General features: G+C 42.2%; 1 protein-coding gene and 1 long non-coding RNA gene across 6 annotated transcripts in view; one reads left to right on the plus strand and one right to left on the minus strand.

Moving 5' to 3' along the window:
* Positions 1–9,259, minus strand: part of LOC117075645 — a 57,401-nt gene extending 48,142 nt beyond the window's left edge. Inside the window, exons 1-2 of the long non-coding RNA XR_004434073.1 lie at positions 9,096–9,259; positions 1,742–1,799 (exon numbers count right to left, since the gene is read on the minus strand). This is a non-coding gene — a long non-coding RNA (uncharacterized LOC117075645). The remainder of the gene's footprint in view (positions 1–1,741; positions 1,800–9,095) is intronic.
* NOTCH2 (notch receptor 2) overlaps positions 1–18,689 on the plus strand; it is a 197,953-nt gene that overhangs the window by 21,799 nt on the left and 157,465 nt on the right. For 2 of the 5 annotated variants that reach the window (XM_033198180.1, XM_033198183.1), the window contains exon 1: positions 9,337–9,768. The exons of 2 other annotated variants lie outside the window; for them this stretch is intronic. In XM_033198180.1, coding sequence (XP_033054071.1) covers positions 9,696–9,768 — 73 coding nt within the window. In that variant the 5' untranslated portion in view covers positions 9,337–9,695. Of the gene's footprint in view, positions 1–9,336; positions 9,769–18,689 lie in introns of those variants that run through there. One more of the 5 variants, XM_033198184.1, reaches the window with a different exon arrangement.

Consider the following 18,689-nt stretch of genomic DNA (forward strand, 5'->3'; position numbering starts at 1 on the left):
CTACTTTATTGATCTCTGTTTCCACATTGTTTTTACATAGTACGTGCTCAATAAATGTAAGGAGAGGAAGCTGTAATAAATTGCAGAAATAAAAACAGCAAGGGACAAACACTCTTTTAAGAGGTTTGGAAGTGAAAGATGAATTTGAAATAGAAATACAATAGAAAGTATGTGTGTGTGTGCGTGTGTGTTTGCGTGTGTATGTGTGTGTGTCTGGAAGAAAATTGTTGGCTGAGGGATAAAGCCAGCAGAGAGGGAAAGATGGATGATGAGACAGTGGGAATCGGTGGGTAATGAATGCAAAATGGTCCTGGAAAAGGCAGAAGGGAATGAAATCAATGGCCAGTGCTGAAAAATTAGCATTGAAAGAAGGAAAGATTATTTTTTTCTGAGATACAACGGAAGGAAGTAAACGTGGGCACATAAGTGATAAGTTGTGAGGTTGAGAGGGGAGATGATAGGGAGTCCATAGATGGCCTATCAGTGTAGAAATGGTGAGGGCTAGGGAAGGTTTTGCAGGGGAGGTGATATTTGAACTAGGAGATGTCTTTAGTGAAGTAGGAAGTGAAGCCTTTTGCTGGGAAGAAAATGGGGAACAGAAAGAAGGAAAGAGGCTCCAGGAGAGTGGTGAAGATTTGTAAATGCCAGGGAGGGCCTGGAGAGCAACAGCAGGGGATTCTTTTGGGCTGATCCATCTCCCTGATTCAATTATAAAGAAAGAGTCCACTTATTCATCCCACTGTGATGGGCAATAAAAGAAGTATGGAGGGATTGTCCCCAAAGGCTGTCTTTGAAATAAGATGGACAACTTCTGGATACAGATCCCAATACTAATATAGAAAGTATTCTAGCTCTATATATTAATTAAGGCTGGAATATTTTGCAGACAATAACAATGCTATGTATGGCAACTATGGACAACAAAGGAAAATATTTATGATATATGAATTACCTAAGAAATCTGGATAAAAATTATATGTATGTCAACCGGCCATGGTGGCTCATGCCTGGAATCCCAGCACTTCAGGAGGCCAAGGCGGGTGAATCACCTGAGGTCAAGAGTTCGAGACCAGCCTGGTCAACATGGTGAAACCCCATCTCTACTAAAAGTACAAAAATTAGCCAGGCGTGGTCGCGTACGCCTGTAATCCCAGCTACTCGGGAGGCTGAGGCAGGAGAATCACTTGAGCCTGGGAGGCAGAGGTTGCAGTGAGCCGAGACAGTGCCACTGCACTCCAGCTTGGGCGACAGCGCAAGACTCCAACTCAAAAAAACAAAACAAAATAAAACTCCATCTATGTCTTGATTACAACTCTGTAAAAATATACATATGAAGAACAAATGAACAAAACACACGAAAATACCATCAGTGGTGGCATTATAGGTCATTTTTCCTTTAAATTTTAAACTGATGTTTTAATGTTTATAATTAGTTGGCAATAAACAGAATTTCTTTCCTTGCTGGCTTTAAAAAAATGTATTAGGAACACTTAGAAGAGAGTATTTCAAAATAAAAAGTTGTAAGGTGAAACCAATCAATAGAATTGTCTGAACATATCTCCCATATGAGGGGCAGATGCCAGGAAAAGAAGTCCTTAAGTAGCCCCAGAGTTGGAAGCTGACAAGCAAGAGGTTGGATGCCACAATACAGAAGAGCACAAAAGAGGTATATGACCTAGCCCTTGACTCACAATAAACTTGAGAGACTAGACTTACAATAAAGGATTCGAGGATAACTTACTCAGTGGTTAAGTTGGTCATCTAAACGATGGATGAGACTGGATCAGTGAAGCAGCAACCTGTGGGCAGGCGGGACAATGCAGAGGTCAACTATGTGCCATCGGAGTTGATCAGATGGACCTAGGCTTAAATCCCTGTGCCACTGCTTAGCTGCTGTGTGAGCTCAGACAACTTACTCAGGTGTCACTTTTTTGCACTGTGAAGTAGAAATAATAATGCCTACTCATAAGCTGTTGAAGCCTAACCAATAGTAAAGCAGGTAAAGTGCTTAATATAATGTTTGACACACAAAATTGCCATTATCATTATTAACGCTTTATTGTTGTGGTTATGTATGAGTATTTATGATGGAGGAAACTGATTTGGACTAGGGGCACACTGAATTCTTTGGAGGGACTTCAGGGAGGTATCTTAAGGGCTGTGAGAGAGTCTCAGGGGGCAGTGAGACTCCCTCACTGCTGGAACAACGCTGTGGGCTCACCCTAGGCCTTTGGGAGGGGAGAGAGATGTGCAAGGAGGAACTCCATAGTGGTTCTTCTTTTGCTACTGTTTGTGCTACTTCCCCACTTCTAAACAGGTGCATAGTACTCCAGAGCACCCTTACATTGTTCCTTTCCCATTCTCCTGTTCTGTTTTTCTTCTCTTCAACTCTTCTTACTTCCCTTTTCTCCTCAAAATCAAGTGGTAGATGGGTAAGGAACTATACTACCTTTTGTGTGTTCTAACTTTGCCTTTTTTTTTTAATAATTTAAAGGTTGTCTTCTAACTTCAGCTTTACCTAAGTAAGCCTGGGTTTACCCTATCCACTTCTTCCCTTATTTTTAAAATATCTATTTCCCAACCATTGTCTTTGGTAAGTACTCTCAAATGACAGTCATCAGCAGAAAGGCAAGGATTTCAGGCTATAAGAGTTTGATTAAGGAAGGATTTTTCGAGGTAGCTATATTTTGCAAAAGAAACAAAAGTGTGAACTGTTTGCAGGGCTCTTCAAACAGCAATGAGGTGTTCCTTCTGGATTCAGATATAGATCTTAATGGGGCAAACATTCTAGGTCTTACTACCATCTGTTCTCTTTCTGCTTAGACTGTTAGTATGTTGTTACAAGAGGAAAGGAGGCAAAGGTTTGAAAGAAAAATGATTGGATCAGTTGTCTGAGAAAGAGGATAAAGTAGTCATGTGACATTATTCTTAACAGAGATTAGAATGATTAAAAACAAAAACACGTTGGTATCCAGGATATTCAGGTACAACCACCCCTCACCTGCTGATTCCAATTTCACATTCCATTCCACATTGATGAATAATAATAATGATGTACTTTTAGCTTTGTCAGAAATCCTACTTGCATATTTATAAGGTCATTATGTTCAGTTGTTGCTGATATCTGGTCTGAGTCCAGCAATTACCACCTCTGTCTCTTTGCACACACTAGTAGACATACACACCACTGATTTGTACTTTCCTATAAAATTACTCTTTCCCTTTTTAATTAGAGTGTTTTCAGGAGCAAACCCTATCATTAAGGCCATGTATGCTTCCATTATAAATACCTGTTGCCAGCCATTAATTATCTCCCGATGAATTACTTACTTAGAAAGAGATTTCCTTTTTTTTTTTTTTTTTTTTTTGGAGACAGGGTCTCACTTTGTCACCCAGACTGGAGTGGTGGAGTGGTGTGATCATGGTTCACTGCAGTCTTGACTTCATGGGCACAGGTGATTCATCCACCTCAGCCTCCTGAGTAGCTGGGACCATAAGTGTGCACCACCATGCCCAGCTAATTTTTGTATTTTTTTGTAGAGTCAGGGTTTCAACATGTTGCCCAGGCTGGTCTTGAACTCCTGGGCTCAAGCGATCCTCCCGTCTTGGCCTCCCAAAGTGCTGGGATTACAGGTGTGAGTCATTGTGCCTGGCCTGTGCATACTACTTTTTATAATGGGATTTCTCTTCCTTACTTTTGATGCCCCTACTCTCATTCTTAGTTAATCATTTTGAATTCCACTTAATAAGAAAAGTTTCCATTTTCTTCTTCTTCGGGGGACTTAGATATAATCTGCACCTAGATGGTATGAAGATTTTCCATATTTTAAGGTAGAAACTTCCTGTGTGCCTGAATCTTGCAGTTAAGAATGTCTTGGCTAATCATGAAGGAAGACTATAAGAATGTGAGTAAAAACAATTCAACAGTCCCTGAGAACAACGTCAATAAATATTCAAAATTGCATAACCATTTTAGTGACTAAAGCACTGAGACTCATCCAATAATATTGTGGTTTGATAATTACACAGTTGTGAATTTATGATACTGTAAAATTGGGGAGACATCTTGGTGCATACAGGTCAACCCTTTCATACATCATACGCAAAAAGTGCACACCTACTTAGGAGTTGAAGTGTAATACCTCCTAGCATAAAATGCTTAAAAGAATTAAAAGAAGATTTTAAGGTAGTGATACAGTGGGCATTCCTATATGAATTTTTCTGCTTATCTCATGTATAGCAGAAGATGTGAAATTTCTAGGTAAGTTTTTTTTTTTTTTTTTTTTTTGACAGGGTCTTGCTCTGTCACCCAAGCTGAAATGCAGTAGTGGTAACATGGTTCACTGTAGCCTCAACCTCCTGGGATCAGGTGGTTCTCCCACGTCAGCCTCCCGAGTAGCTGGGACTAGAGACATGCATCACCACGCCCAGTTAGTTTTTTGATTTTTTGTAGAGACAGGGTCTCACTTGGTTGCCCAGGCTGGTCTTAAACTCCTGGGCTCGAGCAATCCTTCTGCCTCGGACTTCCAAAGTGTTGGGATTACAGGCATGAGCCACTGTGTCCTTCCTTAACATCAATCAAATTGAGATAATCACTTTCATAAAAGGGCAAAACTATGTCAAGAAGCCCATTGTATTAATCTGTCTTCACAGCGCTGTAAAGAACTGCCCAAGACTGGGCAATTTATAAAGGAAACAGGTTAACTGACTCACAGTTTAGCATGACTGGGAAGGCCTCAGGAAACTTACAACCATGGCAGAAGGCAAAAGGGAGGCAAGGTACCTTCTTCACAAGGCGGCATGAAGGAAAATGAATGCAGGAGGAACTACCAAACACATAAAACCATCAGATCTCATGAACTCACTCATTATCAGGAGAACAGCATGGGAGAAACCGCCCCCATGATTCAATTACCTCCACCTGGTCTCTCCCTTGACACATGGAGATTATAATTCAAAATAAGATATTGGGTGGGGACACAGGCAAACTATATTGCCCATATTACAATTACTTATATTACTGATTCCCTTAATTAGAGTAGAGGTAATTAATTGGGTGTAGGATCAGTAGAAGGGTCTGGCTGGTTCTTAATTCTCAGAGCTAGTTTGAATCTTGAGGTTAACTTCTTGCCTTCTAGAACTTGTCCTATGTTTGGCTGAACTTTGTGAACCTTTCAGAAAGTAGGTCTTTATTGAGCACAAACTCTATGCAAGGCAAAGAACCAACTACTGTGGAGCTTACAAACATCAATAAGGGGTAAGAAATGACTCTTGTCACATGGTTTACAGTCCAGCCGTGTATGCCACCACAGTTCATATCTTTCAGGCTAGGGCCTGGATGAGATGAAAGTGGACTCAAAATTAATCCCATGCTCTCTACTTTCCCATATCCCTGTGCTTTATCTCTGTTTTAGTTATGTTATTTGTATGTTGGCCTCCCTCAATGCTCTGTGATCTCCAAAGAACAGGGGCTGGGTTTTATTTATTTCTGCATTGCAGCAGAGCCTAGTATGTGCTTTGTAGAGAACAGGCTCTGAAAAATATTTTAAATTAAAAGAATGTATTCACTTGTTTATGTTTCCTAGTTACAGTGGGTCAGCTTGTTCTGTACTAACATGGAAGTGACAAGAAGCTGGTGTCCCTCTATGCAGAGGTCCCCATGCTAAATATCATCTTGGATGTGCTTCACACTGTTGCATAAAGGGGCAGTGGAGTGAGACTGAGTAAGAGGACAGAAATAGTGGGGGGTTTGTCTCAGCTCACTAATTACTTATTTAACCTTGGGCAAGATACTTAAAGCTCTATCTCAGTTTCTTCATCTGCGAAATGGGGATAATAATGACTGGGGTGCCTATTTCCCACGATTGTTTTGAGGATCCAATGAGATAATATACTTAAAAGTGTTTCTGGAACATCTAAATCACTGCACAACTGCAAGGCATTATTAAAAGAAATCTTCCTTTTAATTCCTGCTTCCACAAACATCTCATCACATATCCTTGCATTCCTGGGTTACACGGAGAGATTCGTGGTGTAGCTCAATCTGTGCATCATAGCTACCCCAGAATCTCTTCTTCAACTTCTCCAACACAGCAAGACATTCTTCCAGTCTTGCATTGCTCCCCAGTTTATATAGATATATATGTTCCTCATTCAGCATTTATGTAAAATGTATATTATTGAGCACTTATGTGATAGAAACTGGGGTGAAACAGAAAATAAGACAGAGCCCCTGCCTGTGAGAGTTTTTTACAGCTTATTGGCTCTGAGAGGACAGACATGAGAACAAATAAGTGCCCAATTCTGCATTTATTTTGGAAGGTAGTTTTATGTGAGTTTAAATTAGTAAAGATATAGACGTACATTTTTAGTTTTGATTAAAACTAAAACAATTGATAGCCCTTATTCATATTTTTCTATCATTAAAACTTATCTTTAAAACATGTCTTCAGTCATATTTTTCCCTTACTTCCATTCATACGATTTACTCTTTACTTCTCTTGTCCTTACCAGAATGTATGCAGTCAGTTTCACATTGTAACACATTTAACAAAAGTTATATGTGAACATAATAGCTGCTTTCTTTAAAACGGTTACTTTGAGAAACTGTATACCTATTATTTTTTCTTTTTTTTTGAGACAGAGTTTCGCTCTTGTTGCCCAGGCTGGAGTACAGTGGCACCATCTTGGCTCACTGCAGCCTCTGCCTCCTGGGTTCAAGCAATTCTCCTGTCTCAGTCTCCCGAGTAGCTGGGATTACAGGTGCCCACCACCATGCCCGGCTCATTTTTTTGTATTTTTAGTAGAGATGGGGTTTCACCATGTTGGCCACGCTGGTCTTGAACTCCTGACCTCAGGTATCTGCCCGCCTTAGCCTCCCAAAGTGCTGGGATTACGACATGAGCCGCCACACCTGGCCTGCACATTTATTTTAATAATGTTATCATAGCTACAGTCACTTCTAGAGTTGTTCTTTGGGGATAACTATCTTATATTCTTCTGAATATATTTTAATAGTGACAAAACTTATCTTTGCAGGTGATTTTTAAAATTTGTATGCAGCCAAGTCACTATGAATTATCTTTAGTGAGTAAAGAGGAAGATCAAACTGGTAACACTGTGGGTAAACAACTGAAAAATAGTGTTATCTTTCTCTGAACATATTTGCACAACAGAAATTCCAAAAATGTTTTGACTACGTTATTTTTGAAAAGAGTTTCTAGTATTCCAATGTGACCACTTTCACTAACAGTACTTGCTTACCATAAGTGCCTGCTAACATACAGTTCTGGAACCTCATAGGTCTATGCCCATACTGATTTGCACTTGCTCAAGTGTTGTTTTACATTCTAGTTCAACATCTATTATGTGATAGACACTGGGGATGAATAGGCTGTGGTCCTTGCCCATGAGGACCTCAAAATGTAGTTGAGAACACAGAAATACAAAGAGTCCTGTGTGAAAAATAAATATCGGTGTAAGATAAAGAAGTGGCAGTGGAAGACAGTGGAGGGACTGTCTGTTGGGGGTAAGAATTTATTGCGGTGTCGGCAAAGCCTTCTTTGGACTGAAGGATGAATTATGATTAGAAGTTCATTACGAGGAGGAGGGAAGGGGACTACAGGAGTCATTCCAAGCCAAAGGAACAGAAGGTACAGGGACAGCAACAGCAAGATATGTTTGGGGGAATCTCAAGTTAGTCAATACTGTTATTGTGTGAAGTTCACAACAGGGGCAGGGAGGACAGGAGATGGGGCCCAATGACGAAAAGGCCTTGTATGTACCATTTTTAGAAGTTTGAATTTTACCCTATAGGAGTCAGGGAGAGGTTCTATGGGTAGGATTTCCCATCCCAACAGGATTGTAAACTCCCACATCCAATTAGTCACATCCCCATTTTTTTTTTTCTTTTTCCTTAACCTTGTCTCAGATCCATTCCTTCTGAAATCTACCTCATTAGTTCAGGTCTTCTTAAATTTGTGCCTGGACTGTTTCACTAACTCTTGACTGGTCCTGGGGCTCCAGTTCACCTCTTGCTCCCAACAATCAATTTTGTACAGGATTATCAGAGCAATCTTTCTTTCCATCAGTCTCAACTCTGTTTAAAAACTTTCAATAGTTTTCTGTGACCTAAGAGGTAGCTGCCTCCCCACCCTTTCAGCTTGCCATTCAAGGCTGCATAATTTGGTTCCAACCCTCTTTCCCTCCTTGACTCCTCTCACTGCTAACAGAGCCAGAACTCGTTTACTTACTCTTTTGACTGTACCTTTGCTTTCATGAGGGCTCTTTCCTGGAATGATATATCCATACAACTATTGCTGTTGTTCTTACTTTTAGCTCTTTTCTTAGAAGCCCATTTGTACCCAGGCTTGATCACACCCCCTACTCTCCTGCCCTGGAAGTAACTACTATTCTGGTTATAGTCTCTTAATATCTATATCTATATATATACATCCACAGATAATGTGTAGTATTGTTTTGAAAACAATATGCATAAATGGTATACTTTGTCTCCCTCTGCGATTAGTTTTGTCACTATCATCTAGTTTTTAAGCTTTATCCCTATTGACATAAATATAGTCTTTTCAGTTACTGTGTTGCATTTCATTTTATAAATACACCATACATCATTCATCCATTCCTGTGAGGGTGGACATTTATGTTGTTTTCAAGGTTTTGCTATTACAGTGTTACAATGATATCCTTAGCTTAGCTGGTCTCCTTGTCTTATACAAATTTTACTGACCTTTCAAGATCCTGCTTTCACCCCAGCTCCTCTGTGAAAGCCTTCCCTGAATCCCCCAGCCCACAGCGGCAAAGTCTTGGTCCTCAAAGTTGCTTGTGCATCTTTGGTATCATTCCACTGCCAAACACACAGCTACGCAAAGTAAGGCACTTAAGAAATACTTGCTACAGGGATGAACAAATGAATGAATGAATGGGGCAGCACCACTCCGTGATGGCTCTATTCCTTTTTAATGGACTTTGGCGCCTTGGCCCCCTTTCCTTCTTTGACAGCACTGGTCCTACTCCAGCGCATTCCTCTAGGTAGCAAAGCAGTGTGTGGATGTGTGGGTGTAGGGGGCGATACAGACCTCACTGGATGAGGGCCGCCTCTCCCTGCAAGTTCACGATCCCGGCAAACTCCAGTGCTTGAAGTTCAGAGCCCTACCCCACCCCCCCTCCGCCCCAACGCCCCTTCGGCACGGGCCGGCCAGCGAGGCGCTGCAGCCCTGATCGAGTGAAGGCGCGGCGGCCCCCGGGGCTGCTGGAGAAGGATGCGGACGGCACCGATGACTCGTAGTAGATCCCTCCGCGCGGAGCTCGGGCCGGCGCTTCTTCCTGCGGGAAACCCCTGGGTGCCCAAGGCGGCGGGGCCGAGGCCGCGGCGACAGTGGGGCGGTGCTTGCGGTGGGAGGAGGCGGCTGAGGCGGAAGGACACACGAGGCTGCTTCGCTGCACACCCGAGAAAGTTTCAGCCAAACTTCGGGCGGCGGCTGAGGCGGCGGCGGAGGAGAGGCGGACTCGGGGCGCGGGGAGTCGAGGCATTTGCGCCGGGACTTCGGGGCGTAGCGCTAGGGCCTGAGCCTTTGAAGCAGGAGGAGGGGAGGAGAGAGTGGGGCTCCTCTGTTGGGACCCCCTCCCCATGTGGATCTGCCCAGGCGGCGGCGGCGGAGGAGGAGGCGACCGAGAAGATGCCCGCCCTGCGCCCCGCTCTGCTGTGGGCGCTGCTGGCGCTCTGGTTGTGCCGCGCGGCCCCCGCGCGTGGTGAGTATCGGGCTGAGGGGTGCTGTCCGCGGCGCCCGGGGCTGCCACCTAGGGCGACCCTTCTCCCCCTCGGTCCTCCTCTGTGTGGGAAGGCCAGGCTCGGCCGTCGGCGCAGAGCGAGGCCACTCGCTGGGTTCCCGAAAGTTTGGACATCGCCGGGGGCCCCTCCCGTGGCGCCCCCGCCAACCCCCGGGGTTCCCCGCCGCCTCTGCTCCTCGCGGCCCGGGACCCCTCACACGCCTCCTCGGCCGGAGGGAGGCCGACAGCAAGTCTCAGAAACTCCTTTTTCCTATGTCAGGGTGCGGGGAGGTAGGCAGTTTTGCCCTTCAGGTTCCGCGTTTCCTGGGGTCGAGCGAGAGCCGACGGCGGGCCTCGGAGGGGCTGAGCGAAGGAATGCCAGATTCTGGCGTGGAGAGCGGGGGCAGGGCCGCCAAGCCAAACGGCCTGCACCTTCGCAGCCAGCCTCAGCTTTGCCGGGGGGCGGCACACCGGCCGGGTGTGTGGGCTTGGTTTGGATGGGGACGGGGTTTTGCGGCGCGCCTGAGTTTTGACACTCCGATCCCACCGAAAGTCCGGAGGAGCCGGGTGTACTACTGTTCGTGTCTTTGAAAGGTGGAGGCAGGAGAAGTAGGGCAACTGGTGTGGCTGCATGCTGAGGCACATGATTTAAAAATCTCAACTGCTGTTATTCTTTCCGAGGCGCGGAGCTCTGCTGCTCTTTCAGGCTGTGTCCAGACCCAGGAATGTGGTGTGACGATCACCAACTCCTCCAACCTGGCAGCAGCATTTGCTGCTCCTTTGGCATGTCTGGGGGTGGGGCACGGGCGGGTGAGGAAAAGTGGATACGTTAATTCAAAGGGCTTCCTTAGAAAGCTTCTTTATGGTTGGATGTTTCTAACACGGTTGGACCAAGGAAAGGGAATCAAATCATATCTTCCCCATCCCACCCACACTTTTAGATTCTACATTTCTTCAGACTCTTTAGTGGAAGTAACTTGGGTTTTGGAGCCCTGCTCTGTAATCCTGGATTCAAATCCAGCTCTGCTGTATGAACTCACCAATAAAATGGGGATGAAATTATCCAGCTAATAGGATTAATTAAAATAATGTGTATTAAACGGATGACACTCTAAAGGTGTTCAGAAAGTCCTTTCAGGGCCGAGGCTGTGTTTTACTCTTTCTGAGATTGATGCTCCCAGTTGGATGGTGTTTTGTGCGTGTTTGTTGAACGGAAAGGAGCCCCTTCTTTTTCTGAGCGTAATCTGAACACAGATTTTTACCTTCACCAAAAAACGAGTACGTGAACTACATCCTTTTTCAAATAAAAGGTTAGGAAGATGATGAGCTTCAGAAAAATATGGTCTTTGTTCATTGTTAACAGGCAGTCGACATGTCAATCGCAGATGTTTAAAAAGAGAACAAGGTTATTTATCACCTGAAAACAGTAGTGGGTTGTTCAGCACCAACTAGATACTTCTTGGAAAGTTCAAATTTCAGACACGTCTAGGTCAGTAAGAATTTCAGAAGTGGACCAGGAGGCTTTGTAATGATGAAGCAGAGCTGTTGTTTCTGAAACATTTAGTAAAGAGCATATGATGGTGTTTTTGCTTTTCGTTTTTCTTTGAGTGAAAGCTTTAAGTGTAGCTTTAGGATAGAGATGAGTATAATCAATGAGACAGTCTGAGGGTCATAATCCTTGGTCTGCCATTAATTTGTTTTGATGAATAACTTAATCTTCATGATATGTAGTAGCCTCGCCTACGAAGCAGGACTAAAGGAATAACCGGCTTTAGAGAGTTGTAGGGAATAATACATATGATTGTAAAGTGATTTGCAAAATTAAGTATTAAATAATCTGACTGATGTCAGAAGTAGGATTACTCTGACACATAGGGCTTTTTTCATTCTAAGATCTCAGTGCATAAAACTGCCCTCCACCTCTGCTCTGCTGAGGTGCTGTGATCATTAGCTAGCGTTTAGGTAGTCAAGTTGAGTGTTAGTCAAGTTGACTCAAAGGATAGGATTTAGATGTTTTGATTTTTAGGCAGGTGTTCTTTAAATGCTAAACTAAAGCAGTAGAAGAGATTTAGAAGCCTGTTTCTTGGTACAAATCTTAAATCTTCTTAGAGTCTACAGTGAAGGCTTCTTGAATCCTCTTAATTTATTATTGTGTTTTGCTAAGGTACCAATTACAGCACACCCTTCTAAACTTTTGAGTGTTCCTGTGTTTGGCTTGTGGCCAATTGTTAATTTAAACATCACGGAGTTTCTAAGGCAAGGAGATGTCAGCCCGTATGTCTGATTGTCTAAACAGCTATCCAGGACCACCCTCTTGCTCCTTGTTTTCTTTTGCTTTGCAATGGGAAGTGACTCCATGATTTTGCTGCCTGCTAGATCATTTCTCAGCTGAATTCTTCTCTTGCTTAAACAAAATTGGAGTAATTTTGTTTCAGATGGAGATGAATTTTAACCTAAAACTTTTTCCTTTCACTTTCTTGTTCTTTCTACGTTATTATTATTCCTTTTTTTGGTTTGATGGTAGGGGGAGGAGAGTGATTATTCCTAGTCTCTCTTATTTTTCTGAATGTTTAGATTGAAAAGATATTTACCCATAACTTCTTGGGATCTCTCTGCACCATTCCCACCCTACTGCCTTTCCTGTAGGCTTCTATGGCATAGAGGAGCAACTTTTGGTTCACCGGTATTGTAGTTGCTGACTTCAGGACCTTTAAAGAATGTTTAAATTCAGTGGGATATGCTTGGATGCTTCAGAGCAGCCTTACAATACATTTTAAAAATATCACACCCACAGAAATTCTATTTTACCCACAACATTTGCATTGATCTGGTTCCCACTCTGTGATGCCATTCCTAGTGATCCTCCTCCCTACCTCTTCCATTGTGATAGAAAAAAGCTCTGTGTCCTGGCTACATCAAAATCTGTTGGGGTGAATCTTGGACTCAGCACCCAGGGATTCTGATAAGGTAAGTTTGAGAATCCATATTTTTTCAAGGTTTACAGGTGATTTTGACAAGTAACTTGGTTGCAACCCACTGATTCAGTAATTTTTTTTTTTTTTTTTTTTTTTTACCTTCAGGTATGTGTATGAGGTCTTTCTAAATTTAAGAAATTTCCGTAATGAATGTGACCTTAGTCATTCTAGTGTTTAATGCTTCTGACTGAAGGAATCTTAAAATTGCTAACATAAGAGCTATAGAATATGATGTCTTTCTTCTGTTTATCTGGGTGCAGTGTGTCTGCACTGACTCTTTGGAAGGGCTTTATATATTTGGATGATATTTTAAATTCTCCACCTCTCCTTTTCCCTTTTCTTCTGTTATCTCTTTTTTCTTGTGTCATTCATATATGTAATTTTTTGACACTTTATCTGTATGTCTGCAATGATTTTAAAGTAAAAAACTGCAAGGCATGATTCGAATAAGCATATAATAAGAAATTTGACACCATTTTCTTTATATTGTGTTCACAGTCCATAGTTACATGCTTGCTTGCTTTTCTTTTGAGACGGAGTCTCGCTCTGTCGCACAGGCTGGAGTGCAGTGGCCGGATCTCAGCTCACTGCAAGCTCCACCTCCCGGGTTTACGCCATTCTCCTGCCTCAGCCTCCGGAGTAGCTGGGACTACAGGCGCCCGCCACCTCGCCCGGCTAGTTTTTTGTGTCTTTTTTTTTTTTTTTTTTAGTAGAGACGGGGTTTCACCGTGTTAGCTAGGATGGTCTCGATCTCCTGACCTCGTGATCCTCCCATCTCGGCCTCCCAAAGTGCTGGGATTACAGGCTTGAGCCACCGCGCCCGGCCATATGTTTCCTTTCTTGATGTCTCAGTCCGAATGCCTAAATCTGAACTATTAATTTTCCTTCCACCCTTTCCTGATTTTCCTGTTTTTGTTTTCCCCCCTTTCTCTGCTAATGACTTGAAACCAAAAAGTCTTTTCTTTCTTTGTCAGTCTACCATATGTGTAGTATTTTGGACAGATCACTGAACTAGAAGCCAGAAGACCAGAATTCTTTTCCAGTTCTGTTATTAATTGGTTTGGTGACATTGTAGGAGAACCAGTGTTTTGGTACTTCATTTTCTAATGTACATCGTTCATGGTCACAGAGCCAATTAGAGTTGAGACTAGAATTCCTGTCTTCTGGTGTCCAGTGCCTCATTGACTGTCCACACTGCTTCCATCTCACGTACAAATGAGCTTATGTACACAAAAACTCTTATAACATCCTCAAGTGCTTATTGTTAATGCGTACACGAGGAAAGAATCGTGTCTTTTCATTTATGTGTTTATTCTAATGCCCACACCCCCTACACCTGTACCTGGCATGATGCCTTGGCATCTAATAGCCACACAATAAATATTTGTTCAGTTGGATAATTACTTTTAGCCATTTTCTTATTTTGGACAACTGTGGTACTCCTAGATATTTTAAAAATAGTATTTGCAAGAGTCATGCTTACCTTACATTTGGGGAAAAACCAAATTTTTCCCTTCCTCAGATGTTTCATTTAAACTTGTAATTTTGAATTTCTTTGTGTGTGGGATTTCTTTCTCTCTTTTTCTGATCACGTCTGCAATTTATAAATGTCACTTTGACTTTGGAATCTCACTTCAAAGGCACTGCCATCCACCCCCTGCCTTTCACTCAAATTTGCTTCCACTGCTTCCTGTATTACTATATTACTAGGCCAGCAATTTCTATTATTTTGTCCAGAATAGCCACACCTTTTTGTAATTTCATCATTTTGGGTACTAGTCATTTTTGGAATACTATTTTTTTTTTTTTTTTTTGAGACAGAGTCTCGCTCTGTCTCCCGGGCTGGAGTGTGGAATACTATTTTTAAAATTAGAGTTAACTAGGTTTGTGTTTGTTTTGATAATTTTTTTCGAGATTATTTTCATTGAGTGGGATATTGCAAACTTGTACTGGACTGAGAATATGTACATTTAGTAAAGTATATTTGCTTTTTTTTTCCCCACCAAGAGAGTCCCCTGAACACCCTACTGACAAAAACTAAAGGTGAAATATGATGAATAAATATTTGAGGGAATCACATGGTGTTGACTTGTCTCTGCCACAAGATTTTGCTCCTTGAGGGCCAGGACTGTGCTACATACGTTTCTTCTCTGTACTACAGAACTTGTCTGGCATGTGCCCCAAATTCAGAGTCAACTGAGCAGCAGGTCTTAGTCACAGCATCTGTGACTCCTGCTTTCCCACCTTTAGAACATTCTACGGGAGAGGCTGATGATGAGTTGGAGTGTGTTTCTGTGTTCTTTTTTCCTTTGAAGGGATAGGATCAGTTGAAAGTTGACCCCACCCACAGACTTCTGTGCTGTTTTAATTAATTAAGGAGTGGCTGAAATTTTCCTCTTTGTTGACTTATGCATTGGCAGGAACTTTAAAATTCATCTAGTCTTTCTGTCCATCTCATGCTGGATCTAATGTTTACAACATTCTGGTCAAGAGGTACCATACTTTCTCTCTTCTTGAACATCTCTTGTGGTAGACAGCTCTGCCTCAGCAGTTTGTTCCATCTTTGGCCAGCTCTAATTCTTAGAAAGATCTTCTTATATTCAGCTGTAATCTGTCTCCTCATGACTTGTCCTCATTGACATCTACTCAGAAATTTGTCTTGGAGTCCTGAGACCTGTGCAGGTGATAGGGACCCAAAGAGGTGCTTATTTGTACACTTCACTGAACTGACATCCAACTCTTCATAAAAGGAGTCAAACCCAGTGAGGAGCATGAAGATGACCCTGTCTGGGGTGATTGCTCAGGTAAAGCATCTTAGCCCTACTTGTTTCATACCTCCCCGCACAGGTGGGCACTGGTGGGAGAATAACATTTATCAAGCAGTGTTTTCCTAACCTCTCTTATGATAAGAATAGCTCAGGTGTTCTCATGGAGATTCTGATTCAGTGCATCTGGGATGAATGACATCTGTGAATCTGTATGTTTAAGAAATAGCCAGGTGATTCTTACATTAGGAAAGTTTTAGAATCACTGCAGAGTGAATCTGGGAAATCAAGGTGTTTGTTTTTGTTTGTTTGTTTTTTGAGAGTATTAGAGACAGGTTGCTTTGACTGGATCCTGTGGTCATTTTTCCCCCTTGGAAATGCCTCCTACTTGCTGGCCTCTCTTAGTACAGAGAAGGAAGCTGCTATGGTATAAGGTTAGTAAAGTTGTTTGTTTTGTCTTAAAAGAAATTTGTGAAATCCAGTGTTTTCAGACTTCTGTTTGTGTTGTATGGCTTTGTTGGAAGCCTCCTTATTCCTTATTCCTCCATTAGAATGTTACCTGAGATGATAGAATTCATAGGAGTTCCACAGCCTTTTTGGTGTCCACTAAATAATTCTGTCCTCAGCCGTTGCAAATAGTGCTTCCTTTGAGGATTTCTGCTTCATTAGCTCATGAACACATATTTGGTGTCAGCAGTTTCCCTCAGATGTGTTAGGGTGAAGAGATATAAAGGTCACTCATTTCTGGCAGTCCTGCTTTTGGGGTGTCTGGGCTGCTGCAGCAAATGGAATAAGAAAAGGAAAATAAAGGAGGAATCTAGGGCTTCTTGAGTAGAACAAAACAATCTGCAAGAAGGGGCACAGGATTGCCCCTCTCACAAGGACACTTGATATTACTGTCCTTGATAGGAAGAAGGAAGTGGCTTCAGATCTGAAAGGATATGCTCATAGGCTTGAGAGAGGACAAACTGCATCACTGGTAGTGGTAGGAGGTTTGCTGTAGATCTGTTTTTTTCTCTTCTCTCTCCTTTTTGAGAGGAATATTATCTGTATGGTAGAACATACATTGTGGCCTTAAAAAGGAGAGTAAAGCCAAGAAAGGGGGATGATAAAGCCATAGCTTGGAGTAAGAAAAGCAAAGGAATTATTGTATTAATTTGTGTATGTAAATATATAGATTTCTAAATAATTCACTGGTAGGATCACTAGCCCTTGGCTCTAAGATTTACTATCTTTGTAGCTCTGCTGTCTTAGTGGTATATTGGGGGAGCATTGTGGTATGTTGTCACACTTAATTTGTGTGTTTCCCTTGGCATCATGTGGTAGCAAGTACAGGGTATTCTACTCTTCTAGATGTGTGGGAATCATTGACCAAGTAGAAAATATGGTCCTGCCCCCAAGGAGCTGACATCATCATGGAGACAAGACAGATAAGCACACAATTAGGAATATGAAATACAGCTATTTCATCATTTATCTATGTTCTCTGAAAGCAGTTTCCTGCAGTCAGAGTGACTCGGAGCTACAGGGTCTTGGGAGTAAACTTCAGGTCTTAATACCACCAGGGCAAGGCGACCTCCAGCTCACCCTTGCTGGGCTTGTCTGCTGTCGTGAGCTGTCTGCCATTTTCCTCTTTCTGTGTTGTAATTTAGAAGTATTAGAACTTGGCTTGGGGAAAACACAAAAACCCCTTTGTCTGGTGAGGGTGTAAATATAAATTTGGCACATGTTGTGGTGTCTATTATGTCTGTTAGTGGGTTTGTGGCAAGAGAGAGTGCTGTGTTCTTAGTCCTGGATGCCAAGCCTGATCTAGGACAAGTTATGGTGGAAATTTCTTCGGAAGATGCAGTTCTCAGTGACAGTGACTGAAGGAACTTCTCGTCACAGCCAGGCAGTGACTGAAGTGTGGTGTGGACACACCCAGAGTTGCTGCCTCAGGTGGCATTGATTAATCATACTAATATCTCCCTCACCCTTTTGTACTTGTCTTGGCAAAACCCTGTTCTACTAGCTCCCCAATAGTTTGGCCTTTACTAGATATGACTGAACAAGCTTTTGGGGGTTCACCTCAGTGTCCCTTGCCCCTCTTGCATTTCCAGCCAGTTGTGTCGCTCCAGCCATGGTACCCTGGGTCTTCTGGCCAGGCAGTGAGGGGCCGGGTTTTTCTTCCCATTGAATTGAAGCACCTTTCCCTGGAGGCTTGCCTAGGGCAGTTTCTGGTCTCCGAGTCAGTTCCTTCTGCAGGATACTGGCAGCCGGCAGAACTCTGGGTTATTTGAATACATCAGCCAAACATCTTGCCAAGACGGACTCATTGTTGCACAAAGACAGGTTGGATCTATGGGTGTTGCAGAACCTGTTTCTGGGTTAAGAGTAGCTCTCTCACCCTGATATATGTTTATTCATATGATGAATGTATGTGTATATTTTGTGAAGTAAGAGAAACATGATGATAATATTGTGGTTGGAGTTAGATATTGTATCCTAAATATGTTGTCTTTTAACAAATAGCATTCCTTTAAAATACAGTTGTGCTTGCTAAATAAGGTGTTGTACAAGAAGCTATGGTTACATTCTAAAATAAACTGCCTTGTTCTGAGGCAGGCACATTTTAAAATTGTTGTTTGCTTCTTTTTCATCTCTTTTTATTTTCATCTTTTTTTGTGAGAAGATTCGGGAAGTTTTTAAGCCTCAAATATTTTCAATAATCTGTTTTAACTGGTACCTAGCAAGGAGAGGTTGTTCTATTGGTATACTTAACCAACATTCAAATAAGAATAATTGAATACTGTTTACTCACTAATCTGTTGAGTTTCTAAGTATGAATAATCACAAAACTAGATAGTGCTGATATGTTAACTTCTCTAAATGGTAAATGTGGTAAGCAGCAAAGACATTTTTGTTTAATTCTCTCTTTCACATGCTTTGGTTCAGACACTGTCAAGACACATTGAAGTTTGAGGACATGTATAGTTTGATTATTACTTTTATTATATTTTTATTTGCTGTGAATATGGCTTTATTTATTTGCTGGATCTTCTTTAGTTAGAAACATTAAGGGCATTTACTTTATTACAACATTTAAAGCGCATTCTAATCTTCATGAGGATTTTTAGGGAAAAGACCATATCCTGAGAATCATGCAAATCTTTGGCATTATGTT

Source organism: Trachypithecus francoisi, unplaced genomic scaffold (assembly GCF_009764315.1).
Source record: "Trachypithecus francoisi isolate TF-2019V2 unplaced genomic scaffold, Tfra_2.0 Lachesis_group5, whole genome shotgun sequence".
Taxonomy (NCBI): domain Eukaryota; kingdom Metazoa; phylum Chordata; class Mammalia; order Primates; family Cercopithecidae; genus Trachypithecus; species Trachypithecus francoisi.